The 14,734-nt window shown below is 35.0% G+C and overlaps 1 protein-coding gene across 1 annotated transcript; it reads right to left on the reverse strand.

Moving 5' to 3' along the window:
* Positions 1-4,547: 4,547 nt before the first annotated feature.
* On the reverse strand, positions 4,548-9,154 carry LOC140144860 (uncharacterized). The gene is made up of 4 exons (XM_072166661.1): positions 9,053-9,154; positions 8,645-8,769; positions 5,782-5,862; positions 4,548-4,722 (listed from the first exon to the last, which is right to left on the reverse strand). Exons 1-4 carry the CDS (start codon positions 9,152-9,154, stop codon positions 4,548-4,550), a joined length of 483 nt encoding a protein of 160 aa, XP_072022762.1.
* Between the last annotated feature and the right edge of the window lie 5,580 nt (positions 9,155-14,734).

Consider the following 14,734-nt stretch of genomic DNA (forward strand, 5'->3'; position numbering starts at 1 on the left):
CACACCCATACAAATAATACACAAAGCAGCCTTTGTGGATATAGACCTTAGTAGCGTGATTCTCATCTCTTCACACACCCATACAAATAATACACAAAGCAGCCTTTGTGGATATAGACCTTAGTATCGTGATTCTCATCTCTTCACACACCCATACAAATAATACACAAAGCAGCCTTTGTGGATATAGACCTTAGTATCGTGATTCGCATCTCTTCACACACCCATACAAATAATACACAAAGCAGCCTTTGTGGATATAGACCTTAGTATCGTGATTCTCATCTCTTCACACACCCATACAAATAATACACAAAGCAGCCTTTGTGGATATAGACCTTAGTATCGTGATTCGCAACTCTTCACACACCCATACAAATAATACACAAAGCAGCCTTTGTGGATATAGACCTTAGTATCGTGATTCGCAACTCTTCACACACCCATACAAATAATACACAAAGCAGCCTTTGTGGATATAGACCTTAGTATCGTGATTCTCATCTCTTCACACACCCATACAAATAATACACAAAGCAGCCTTTGTGGATATAGACCTTAGTATCGTGATTCTCATCTCTTCACACACCCATACAAATAATACACAAAGCAGCCTTTGTGGATATAGACCTTAGTAGCGTGATTCGCATCTCTTCACACACCCATACAAATAATACACAAAGCAGCCTTTGTGGATATAGACCTTAGTAGCGTGATTCTCATCTCTTCACACACCCATACAAATAATACACAAAGCAGCCTTTGTGGATATAGACCTTAGTATCGTGATTCTCATCTCTTCACACACCCATACAAATAATACACAAAGCAGCCTTTGTGGATATAGACCTTAGTAGCGTGATTCTCATCTCTTCACACACCCATACAAATAATACACAAAGCAGCCTTTGTGGATATAGACCTTAGTATCGTGATTCTCATTTCTTCACACACCCATACAAATAATACACAAAGCAGCCTTTGTGGATATAGACCTTAGTAGCGTGATTCTCATCTCTTCACACACCCATACAAATAATACACAAAGCAGCCTTTGTGGATATAGACCTTAGTATCGTGATTCGCAACTCTTCACACACCCATACAAATAATACACAAAGCAGCCTTTGTGGATAGACCTTAGTATGGTGATTCTCACCTCAACTCTTCACACACATCCTATAAAAACAAAGAAACAGGATATGTCTGTTTTTGCTTTTCATTCGTTTATTTTTAGCACACATGACTATATCAACCTATGTTAAAGGAGCGTGGCCTCATCCCCCACTTAACGCATCATATCAAAATACACATTTTGGTATATGAAAATAATTTTCATGAACTGATGAGGTGTTTTTGGTTGTTTTGGGTTTTTTTTAACAATGTAAAATTACAGCCATAATGTACAATTTCCACCACATTTTAATTTTATTATTCAGCAATGAAAGTAAATTTTTAATGTTTGGTCAATTTTTGGAAATAATGGCCCAAAACATGCATTTTTAGGGTGTTTTTCAACCTTTTTCGTATTGTGACAATGAAGCCCAAAGACTTGAACAAAGACTAATTCCAAGTTACGCATTCTAATTTTTGGAAAACACATTTTCCAATCTTTTTCATAATCAATTAGCAAAGATAACATATAATATATATCTTACCCTATACTCAAGATTTTGAATGCTTAGACTTGTGCCAAGAAAAAAAAATAAGGAAAATAGCAAGAATTTTGGATGCTTTTTTACTTAGAAAATATGAATGCCTTGATCAATTTTAGCAAATGAGGTGTCGGCTTGCTTTCAAAAACGTCGCATATATAAACCATCTCTATCAGAGTATATTGCTATCCAGTGTCGACTGCTAGCGTGTATACATTAACTAGGGTTGCACGGCTTCAGATTTTTTAGTCAACACTAAAAAGTCACGACTGGTTTTGAGTAAAAACTCTTTGTCATTCTCAAAATGCACAAATCAACACATGCAAGGTATGCTTAACTTATGTTTAAAAATGAATGCCACAGGTAGGCAATATATTATACAAAGATACAAGTAAAGGTATTAAAGCAGGCATTACAAAACTTGTTTTTCTTTTTCTGGTTCTTAATATTTACTCAATACAAGCAGTGAATGTGAGTATACAAAGGTTTTTAAAGGGGAAACCCCACTCAGCTAGTTCACCACAGAGGCACTGACTTACACCTGTTACTTTGATGACAGACAGAACAGAATTTACATACATTTCAACCTTGACTAATTCCCTAAGGTACATGAACCAACAGTGGGATAGCCGCTTTAAGTCTAAACCCTAAGGCCCAGTTTTTCAAAGTATGGCTAGTCGTCAAGCTTCCTATTATAGCCTACAGGCCAGCCAATGTGGATCCATTTGATTGATTTTTATCTTTCTAGGCTATGTACGATGTGAAATTGTATGACAGTTTAGGAAGCGTGACCACTAGTCATGCTTCGAGAAACCGGCCCTATCAGTCTTCTTTGTCAATTGTAATCAAGCTTAAAAGTTTAAATTTCAGGAACATTTATGGATGTCAGTCCATGTCAAATTAGCAAACATTTGTGTATTACCTTGATGTATCTTGAGGATACAATAGATAGTCCTCATTAGTCGATTATCAACACGTCATATTCGGAAGTAGCGACTACCGCAAATAGTTGCGACTATCGACTACCGCAAATAGTTGCGACTATGACTATTTAGTCGTGCAACCTTAAAGTTACCAATAATTCATCAGCCTCACTTGCACTGATCTCACTAATATAAGTAGCAAAAGGAAGTACAGGGTGTAACAATAAAATTTATACAATTTGGAAAACAGAATTACACAAGTACGCTGCTTATTTTATGGTTTAATATTGATATGTCTATGAAGATAATTTCTTTAGTCACCAGACAAGCTTTGTTCCAATAAAATTGATAGTATACAAGTGAAGAGATGCCCAATTATGTTACCTACAACCTTGGCGGAAATTTGTTGCCATACCAGCCCGTGCTGGTGTTAAAATAAAGCAATCGCCAGAGGTAAATATGTCACAGTACCGCATTATCTTTGTATAATAGTTGCAAAAATGCATGCATACTCAATTTAGACTCTCCCCTCCCCCCCCCCCCCCCATCTTTCAATGTTGGGAGACTGAAATGTAGACATGATGACGATTTTGTCCAAATCAACATTGCAATAGGGGAGCGGGGAAGGATGCTGGCCAATTAACGCTCAGGTGTGGCAACATTTTTCGCCAAGGTTGTAGTCTTAAAAACGCTTGGGCCACTTTTGTCTCAGTCTGTGTGTGACAAAATAAAGTTGAACAGTTGGTCGACTCTCTTATGACAGGTAATTTTAAACAATGGGGTATAAATGATTACATAACAGAATATCTCCTTGAGTTTTTGAAAGTCACAACTAAGCACTGACATTACAACCTCATTTACTAGGAATCATGGCTGAAGCTCCACAACGTTTGTTATGTACTTATGAATGCAAAAACTGTTCTTAATTTTACCAAGGATGATATCTCAGGAATATGAGAAATGTCTTTATTTATAAAATAATTTGAAAGAAATATCATGACTTCATTTATCGATTTTAAAGAAATTATATCATATTATTATTTAGTACATGTTAATTTATGAAGAAAAACCACTTCATAATACGTTTGTGTCAGTTCTTTGATGTTTAATGCACAATAAGCGTAAAAGCTGTTTTACGCGTAGCGGTGCAAACTTGATATCCGCAAACATGGCAAAAGTGGCCCAACACGTTTTCTGGATGATTTAGGAAATCGGACATAGCTTTTGAACCCAATCTAGTAAAGAAACCAACTAAACATATTCTTTTAGCCAAGATATCATACTGATTGTATTGCATATAACATTTGTGCCATAACCCTTTTTGGTTTTTCCTCAGAAGTCAAAATGTAAAATTGTGTATGAATTTTATGTTACACCCTGTACTTTTATTACATCTTCACTGTCTGTATCAGATTGCTTGCATATTGCTATTATTGCTTGCATATTGCTATTTCAAGTCCCTGATATTCCCTTAACACAATCAATATCAAGTGTCAAATTTTGGGCCTCTTTTCCTTCCTCTGAGACTTTAGAATTCATTTTCGGTAACAGCCCATTAGCCCGAAGGGCCACAGTCCGAAAAGGGTTAATGTTCAGGTTTAGGGAATTTAGGTTAGGATTAGAATAAGCAGGGTTAGTGTTAGGAATAGGGTTAGGTTAGGGATTATAGGTTAGGTTAGGGTCACAGGAATGTTTGGATTAGAGGGTTGGTTAGCTTTTGGGTTATGGTTATAATTAGGGCTAAGGTTACAGGTTATGGTGATGTTTAGAGTTGGGGTTTATAAGTTATTGGGTTTGGGGACTAATGACGCTTCGGACTATCAATCTGCAACCTCAATTTCCACTACCTGCCTACCACTTATATTGTAAATAGAAAATATTCTCATGTTGTCTGTAAACCATTATCTCTCGCCTCCCCTATTCTCTCTCATTCTCATCCTCACTCTCATGTACACACACACACTCTCACTCACTCTCTCTCTCTCTCTCTCTTCTGTCCCTGATATATTATATGCCATATCAATAATTGTGGCAGAAAACTAAGATGCCATGACTCCTCATTGGAACCATAGGGTGATGTTCTAGATGACCTGTGTGATTCTGAAAGGTGTGAGCTGACCTTGGTTTTCTTCGGACTTGTGAAGCTAGAAAAAATAAAATAAAATAAAAAACAATTAAAAAAATAGAGATTATTATTACAGCATTTACTTGAAACTCTTATTTATTTACTTACTTACTCCTGATTCCAGAAAAATACAGAACTAATTTATTTGGAATAAAAAAAATATTATCTTGTTTGCCAAATGAAATATGGCCGATTCCTAATCTTTTAGTTAGTTCTAACTGGCAATAAAAGTCCAATTTTATTTTGAGGGAAAATGGGCCAAAAACAAGCAATTTTGTTTTTACCATTGTAGTCACAAAATTCTAAGACTTGGCACAAGTCTAAAAATTCAAAATCTTGAGTATAGGCTAAGAATGAGCTCATAATTTGAATATTTTATGTTATTTTTGAGCTTAATTGTCACAGCATACGAAAAATCCCCTAGTGTATGTTTTTGGCCCTTATTTCCAAAAATTGACCAAATGGTAAAAGTTGTCTTTTATTGCCAGTTAGAACTAACTAAATGATTGGGATTTAGCTATGTTTCATTTGACAAAACAGGATCTTTCTTTAATTCAAAAAAAAATAATAATAATACAATACAGCTTACTTTCTTATTGATAATATTCAACAGACATTTATGAATTAAGGGCACCGACTTGCACAGAAGAAACGGCTGGTTGGATGGATGCACAACTCCAATTCATTGATGCGCTGAACTATTAATTTTAATCATTTTTTACAGTGTACTCATTTCATCAGTTTAAGTTAGTGATGAAATTCATCTCTGTTGAATAAGAAAGTAAACTGTATTGTATTACAATTAGCACTCCAAAATTTGCCTGAGATAAACATTCAAAGTGGGGTACAATATTGTGATACAACTTTTTCAATGATAAGTATTTCTATTGCAATTCTGACTCTCATTGTCAGATGACATACATGTAGCACTATGACGTGAAGGGTAGAGTGCAATTTCTATTGATCTATTGAAGGCTGAAATATGTCCATGCCCAGAATGTCGATGTACAGCCAATATACATGCCAACCACTCCACATATGTCCCAGTAAGGGAGCGGTCAATATTTATGCAACTAACCTGTCATGTCTTCTATTTGTGGAATGTCTTGTTAAAGCAGGTGTACTATGTGTAGCCTGAATACTGTAATCCACTTCAGCTCTGCAATACACGCATTCATTTGGTTTTAGACATGAGGGTCTACATATATTTGAAAAAACAGTGGCTTGTATTAAAGCTATTGCAGATTTAAAAAGAAATACACATGCATGGTCTCTCTCTGGAAAGAATCACAAATACTCTCCTCTTCCATTTTAGTACGATGAAGCCATATATTACTCTCAGCTCTTTTCACCTCCTTCTCCCCAAACATTATGACCAATCTCTATGACTAAAAACATGTGTTATTCAAAGGGCATCACTCACATGCCAAAGACATAAACCCATATAAAGCCTTAGCACACTTTACAGGGATTCGCTAACCACTGTGGCCCAAGGCATACTGACACCATATAAACCATTAACAAACAGGAACTTGTAGCTAAGAAGTACACACCCTATGCAATTATAGGTTAATCAATGTGTATCACTTGTTGGGAGTGGAATTGTACAAAATAATGCACGCATACTGAGATGTTATGCATCTAATCATGGAGGTATATAAATAAATGGAGAATGATCGCCAGAATTCTAATCTCTTAAGTGGAGATTATCCGATTACCTCTATTCAATGAGTCACCAAACTTGAATGACTAGCCACTTCAGCCAAGCTATTGATCTCCACGATGGTTATGAGACTCTACCATGGTTCATTGATCGTCACTCCCAAAATTTCCTCATAGGAATTGACCCTACATTGACCCGTACCGGAAGGCTTGTAAAAGAGACTGTATAATGACGTCAGCTAGTCAATTAGCTGATCAAAGTCGCCAGTTTTGATAGCTTATAGTTTCAATGTATGATTGTGCGAAAACCCGATGAAATTTGGATGTTCTGTTCTCAAGTTATGAAACTGTTTTCAACACTAGTTGTGCCGTAACTTGACAAATATACTTAGTTTTCATGTTCATATATTAAGCTTTTAAGGGGTCTGAGGGAGTTCAAATATAGTACAGATGAAAGCAAAACGTTTTTACCTTTCGATTGCGAAAAAAGTATGTTGGGCTAATTTGGGCCAATTGAGTTAAGAGCGAGTAAAATTTACCGGAAGTACTTCGGAATTCAGCTAAAATCTTTTCATCATCATTAAACTTCTCATTTTATAATAAATAATTATCATTATTTAGGCCTAAATGATTATTAATATTATTAGGGGCCATCATTTTCTTTGGAGGGGGTTCCAAATAGGCCTATAACTTTTTGGAAAGAAAAATAGGGGGTCATAGCCTAATTTAATTTTTCAAGAATCATGACTAAAATGTAGGGGGTCACAATATAACAGGTATAGGCCTACAGATAGGGTGTTTATTTTATTCAAAAGACTGATTTCAATGCAATTTTTTGGCGAAAATGACATTTTGATATTAAATTTTCTGAAACATGAGCACTTTCCAATAAACATTATAAGTAACTGCATTTAGCACCCCATTGAAATAAATGACCAGTGAAACAGACTTAACAATGTAATCAGCTTAGCATAATCAATATCCCTGAAATTGCCTATTCAACAATAATTGGTCATAACCAACGTAGTACAAAAGATGCTTGGCTAGATCATTCTCCATTTATTTATATACCTCCATGATCTAATGCACGAGCCCCGAAGGACGCATCAACATCTCATTTTATACACGAGAAAAAAATCCCGTGATTTTTGCTACTTTTATAATAAAATGGTCACTAAAAACATTGGAAAATGCAAGCAAATATAAATGCATCCACCTGCAAGAAAAATGAACGTGTCCGAAAGTACTTCGAGTACTACATGGAGTGCGCGCCCATGCAATTGTACATTTATGCACGGCTAGTAATTTGCTAATGCTTACTCTGAGTCTCTCTATCTAGGAGTGTATGAAACGACAACAAACCATTGTAACCAGGATCAGCTCCATCCCTGAGATCTCTTATGGGTAACCGAGACAGAAAGCAGTTATTGTCCATTGGCTCAATTATTTCAAAAAAATAAACAAACACTGCACCAGGGCTAGAACTCAAATCAACACATACCAATACACCAGAGTGACAGTCTAATGCCTTACTTATTGAGCTAGCTTAAATACACATACCTAGACTAGGCTACTTGTATCACAACACACAGCATCCATATAGCAGATAATTCAGCTGTTCATTCTCCCCAAACATTAGCAAGTATGATCAAACTCACAAGATGAAGTACACAGTTATGGCTTCCTCCCCATTTCAGACAAATACAGCACTAATTTTTTTGGATTAAAAATAATATTATCCTGTTTTGCCATATGAAACATAGCTATATCCTTATCCTTTAGTTAGTTCTAAATGGCAAGAAAAGTCAAATTTTATTATTTTTGCAATTTGAGGAAAAATGGTCCAATCATTGTAGTCACAAAATTGTAAGACTTGGCTAAGCATTCAAAATCTTGAGTATAGGATAAGAGTTAGCTCATAATTTTAATATTTTATGTTATTTTTGCTAATTGGTTATGAAAAAGATTGGAGAATGTGTTTTCCAAAAATTAGAATGCGTAACTTGAAATTAGTCTTTGTTCAAGTCTTTGGGCTTGATTGTCACAGAATACGAAAAAGGTCGAAACACGCCCTAAAAATGCATGTTTTTGGCCCTTATTTCCAAAAATTGACCAAATATTAAAATTTTAATTTCATTGCCAGTTAGGACTAACTAAAGGATTAGGATTTAGCTATTCCAACTGGCAAAACAGGATAATATTTTTTTAATCCAAAAAACTTAGTGCTGTATTTTTCTGGAATCAGGAGTAGCTATTGAACACCTTATATTTCTACTCACCTCAAGGGGGCAAAGTCCTCTTTGTAGCTGCGTTCAGATTCATAGAGTGGCCTGGACCTGCTACCCAGTGATGAGACTGGAAGGAAATCAAGCTTTATCAAAACCATTTCTACTGCTGTTGCCTCCTGTAAAATAACCCAAAACAAACCTTAGTGATTTATAGTGCATTTATGCCAAAATCTCAAGGGCTCTGCACATTTTACAGATTGCAGGCTGCAGCTGACTTTTGTGGCCCAATCAGTCTATAAACCATTTAACAACAACTTCAAGTAGCAGCTAAGAAGTAAACATCCTAAACAGGAAAAGTAGCAGTCAGTTCTCTGTCCAGAAGAATTTCAAACCAACTCAATTTTCACCAGAGCAAGCAAACTAAGTACAGTACTGGGGCCACAACTTGTATCCTCACACACTGCTGTCTAGCACCTTATTATTGTCTAGCACCTCCTTATTGACTGCCCTGTAAATGGATGCCAAGGTCAAATTTAGTTTGAGGTAGTCTGTCTGTGCCATAATACTCGGGGAGCTAGGGCCACTTTCTGTGCACCCCCCACAGGACCAAACCAACTTTTTTAGGTTCCTGAGATGACCCCATAAAATAGTTTTATTTCCCGCACAATTAACAATGATTCTGATGTTGCTATTCTCCAGAATACACTCGATTGCTGGTCGGAAAACAATGCTCTTCAGTTAAATCCTCTGAAATGTCAAGTTATGTGTATTTGCCGTCGCAGAAAGAAACCTTCACCAGTTTATTATGTTTCAAATACCCAGCTTTCAGAAGCTTCTAGTTTACGTCTCCTTGGGGTTCAGGTATCTTCTGACCTCTCTTGGAATGAACATGTGTCCAATGTTACAAAAAAGTGCAATAGACTCATAGGCTTCCTCAGGAATGTTGTTGGTAAACAAAATCAAAACATCCTGCTCACACTTTATCGTTCTCTTGTTTTACCGGTCATAGATTTTTGTTCACCAGTTTGGTTTGTATATCGTAAAAATCACATTAATAATTTGGAACTTATCCAAAGGAGGGCATCAAGATTTATTTTGGGTCAGAGAAGGGGGATCAATCTTACAGGGAGCGTCTTCAACAACTCAATCTTATGGATCTTAATAACAGGAGGAAATATTTATCTATTTGTTTTGCTTGCCAGTGTATTTCAAATTCAAATTCTTATGTCTTTCATTTCAGCAACTGGACTGTAAACATTCGCCATCTTGACAATTTGCTTTTTAACAATCACATCACCCCAAAAACCGATAGTTTTAAATATACCATCAGTGTCAATTTTCCCCTGTCTTTGGAATGCACTTCCAGTGTCCATCAGTGATCAGTTTATTTTGTATAAAATATGAGGCCATTCAAAAGCCACCTTAAAACACATTTTATTGAAATGACTATGCAAGAGCTGGAGCTGGACTCCTAAATTGTATGTTATTGTTGATGAAATATGTGTAATGTGTAATATGTAACTTATTCTAAATGTGCAATATTTAATATTTATGTTTTGAGTTCACTTGTCTCGGTGGGTTGGAGGGGTCACACCCCTTGGGTGATAGTGTTCACGCTCCTGGCTCCTCCTGGCTAGCCTACCGGGACAATCTTTTATAATTTTTTATTTTATGACATGCTTTGTATGTGTATTTTTGATGTATTTTAGCCAGTTATGTAAATAAATAAATAAATAAATAAATAAACATAATCAGGATGTTCCCAAAAATATAAACTGGCCCCAAGGGGGGTAAAAGGTCATCGAACTTTGCATAGGGTCAACATTTTAAACTTGCTCAAATTGTGTTAAAAACCATTCCAATGTATTCCCCTAGTCACAAGGATTCAGAAAATGTACACCCCCCCCCCTTCTCTTTCCCTGTCTTCAAAACAAGGCCTACTGATATTGGCAATTGAAGCAAAAATACAAATTGTTTATGCGTTATTCTGATCTGGTATAAATCTGCAGCAAACACACTCATGAAAGTGATTTTTCATGCTTTTCTTAACGTCACAGACTTGTACTTTTTAAGGTAAACTAGAGACAGTTTCTAGTTATTTTGCAAGATTTCATCCCTCTGCGACATTCCGTTCGGAAGAAATGATGTTCCAAAAATCAGCTCGGAGTCACCAAAAGACCCAAATTTCAACATGATCATCAACACGCAGAGTTTTGCAGATGTTGGACAGAAAATTGAATGTTTGATGCCAAAAGATACTTTCTAATTTTAATTTTTTAGTTGTGAAAAGTACAAAATGCGTGTATTCATGTTTTGAATATCTTCAATATAGGCGTATTTAAATAATTATGTCAAAGTACCCCCCCCCCCCCCTTCTCTTTCCCTGTCTTCAAAACAAGACCTACTGATATTGGCAATTGAAGCAAAAATACAAATTTTTTATGCGTTATTCTGATCTGGTATAAATCTACAGCAAACACACTCATGAAAGTGATTTTTCATGCTTTTCTTAACGTCACAGACTTGTATTTTTTTTTTTTTTAAAAAAATATTCCTAAAATTAATCACAAAAGTCATTTAAAGCGTTTGCGAATGAAATAAAATGATTTATTAAAACTTCCGCCCTTTTTCTATGCGCTTTTTGTACAGAAGCGCGTACACCCCAACACACATTGAAAGCCTCTTTATAAGAGAGCGCACCACCATTAAATGCACCATTGAAATACACAGGGAAAGACGCACTTTTGGATCGCGCTTAGCAGTTCAAAAACGTAACTCAGCTATCAAGTTTGGTATCAAATTAAAGCTAATCATGTATAGAATATTATTCCTTTAACAGAATATATTGGTGACCATCTACTTTTTTTGCTATTTTGCCGCAAAAAAAGTGTGCAAATTTAACCTTAAAAAATCACTCAATTTTCGAAACCGGATATTGTCCAAATTCGCGCCAAAACTCCATCTCTGAAATAAAACATTGGGACTTTTTCTCATATTTTGTCATGTAGACACTTGTCGGAAGCAAATGAGCTAAAAATGGGCAAATTTTGACTATACGTTTTGAAAATAAAGCCGTAACAAGCTCAAATAAGCGGTGGACTATTTTAACCGAATTTCACTGGTACATAAATCGTGGAGTGATTTGGTGGTGCGCCCTCTTATAAACGTCACTAGTGATCAAAATCCAATTTTTTTTACTTTTTAAGGTAAACTAGAGACAGTTTCTAGTTATTTTGCAAGATTTCATCCCTCTGCGACATTCCGTTCGGAAGAAATGATGCTTTTCATTTTTAAGGTAAACTAGAGACAGTTTCTAGTTATTTTGCAAGATTTCATCCCTCTGCGACATTCCGTTCGGAAGAAATGATGTTCCAAAAATCAGCTCGGAGTCACCAAAAGACCCAAATTTCAACATGTTCATCAACACGCAGAGTTTTGCAGATGTTGGACAGAAAATTGAATGTTTGATGCCAAAAGATACTTTCTAATTTTAATTTTTTAGTTGTGAAAAGTACAAAATGCGTGTATTCATGTTTTGAATATCTTCAATATAGGCCTATTTACATAATTATGTCAAAGTACCCCCCCCCCCTTCTATTTCCCTGTCTTCAAAACAAGGCCTACTGATATTGGCAATTGAAGCAAAAAATTAATACAAATTTTGTATGCGTTATTCTGATCTGGTATAAATCTACAGCAAACACACTCATGAAAGTGATTTTTCATGCTTTTCTTAACGTCACAGACTTGTATTTTTTGGATGAAATAAAAAAATATTCCTAAAATTAATCACAAAAGTCATGTAAAGCGTTTGCGAATGAAATAAAATGATTTATTAAAACTTCCGCCCTTTTTCTATGCGCTTTTTGTACAGAAGCGCGTACACCCCAACACACATTGAAAGCCTCTTTATAAACGTCACTAGTGATCAAAATCCAATTTTTTACTTTTTAAGGTAAACTAGAGACAGTTTCTAGATATTTTGCAAGATTTCATCCCTCTGCGACATTCCGTTCGGAAGAAATGATGTTCCAAAAATCAGCTCGGAGTCACTAAAAGACCCAAATTTCAACATGTTCATCAACACGCAGAGTTTTGCAGATGTTGGACAGAAAATTGAATGTTTGATGCCAAAAGATACTTTCTAATTTTAATTTTTTAGTTGTGAAAAGTACAAAATGCGTGTATTCATGTTTTGAATATCTTCAATATAGGCCTATTTACATAATTATGTCAAAGTACCCCCCTTCTATTTCCCTGTCTTCAAAACAAGGCCTACTGATATTGGCAATTGAAGCAAAAATACAAATTTTTTATGCGTTATTCTCATATGGTATAAATCTACAACAAACACACTCATGAAAGTGATTTTTCATGCTTTTCTTAACGTCACATACTTGTATTTTTTGGATGAATTAAAAAAAAAATTCCTAAAATTAATCACAAAAGTCATTTAAAGCGTTTGCGAATGAAATAAAATGATTTATTAAAACTTCCGCCCTTTTTCTATGCGCTTTTTGTACAGAAGCGCGTACACCCTAACACACATTGAAAGCCTCTTTATAAGAGAGCGCACCACCATTAAATGCGCCATTGAAATACACAGGGAAAGACGCACTTTTGGATCGCGCGCAGCAGTTCAATAACGTAACTCAGCTATCAAGTTTGGTATCAAATTAAAGCTAATCATGTATAGAATATTATTTTTTAACAGAATATATTGGTGACCATCTACTTTTTTTGCTATTTTGCCGCAAAAAAAAAAGTGTGCAAATTTAACCTTAAAAAATCACTCAATTTTCGAAACCGGACATTGTCCAAATTCCAAAATAATTATGTCAAAGTACCCCCCCCCCCCTTCTCTTTCCCTGTCTTCAAAACAAGGCCTACTGATAAATTTCAAAATGGCGAAATAACGTAAAATGCAATTGGAACACGAATTAGGCGAAATAGGGTATGCTTGAAATTTTAGCAAAAATGTGGAAACAAATTCCAATTTTTTTGTGTTTCCCTAGTAGAACTTCTGATGTAGAACACATTGACAAGAAAAAAAATTAAAATTTTTGCAAACACTTATTTCAAAATGGCGAAATAACGTAAAATGCAATTTGAACACGAATTAGGCGAAATAGGGTATGCTTGAATTTTTAGCAAAAATGTGGAAACAAATTCGAATTTTTTGTGTTTCCCTAGTAGAACTTATGATGTAGAACACATTGACAAGAAAAAAATTAAAATTTTTGGCAATCAGTTATTTCAAAATGGCGAAATAACGTAAAATGCAATTTGAACACGAATTAGGCGAAATAGGGTATGCTTGAATTTTTTGCAAAAATGTGGAAACAAATTCCAACTTTTTGTGTTCCCTTAGTATAACTTATGATGTAGAACACATTGACAAGAAAAAAATTAAAATTTTTGCAATCACTTATTTCAAAATGGCGAAATAACGTAAAATGCAATTTGAACACGAATTAGGCGAAACAGGGTATGCTTGAATTTTTAGCAAAAATGTGGAAACAAATAAATTCCAATTTTTTTGTGTTTCCCTAGTAGAACTTATGTTGTAGAACACATTGACAAGAAAAAAAATTAAAATTTTGCAATCAGTTATTTCAAAATGGCGAAATAACGTAAAATGCCATTTGAACACGAATTAGGCGAAATAGGGTATGCTTGGATTTTTAGCAAAAATGTGGAAACAAATTCCAATTTTTTGTGTTTCCCTAGTAGAACTTATGATGTAGAACACATTGTCAAGAAAAAAAATTAAAATTTTTGCAATCACTTATTTCAAAATGGCCAAATAACGTAAAATGCAATTTGAACACGAATTAGGCGAAACAGGGTATGCTTGAATTTTTAGCAAAAATGTGGAAACAAATAAATTCCAATTTTTTTGTGTTTCCCTAGTAGAACTTATGTTGTAGAACACATTGACAAGAAAAAAAATTAAAATTTTTGCAATCAGTTATTTCAAAATGGCGAAATAACGTAAAATGCCATTTGAACACGAATTAGGCGAAATAGGGTATGCTTGGATTTTTAGCAAAATGGGCAAAAATTCCAATTTTTTTTTGTGTTTCCCTAGTAGAACTTATGATGTAGAACACATTGTCAAGAAAAAAATATTAAAATTTT

The sequence above is a fragment of the Amphiura filiformis genome, unplaced genomic scaffold (genome assembly GCF_039555335.1).
Source record: "Amphiura filiformis unplaced genomic scaffold, Afil_fr2py scaffold_88, whole genome shotgun sequence".
Lineage (NCBI taxonomy): Eukaryota > Metazoa > Echinodermata > Ophiuroidea > Amphilepidida > Amphiuridae > Amphiura > Amphiura filiformis.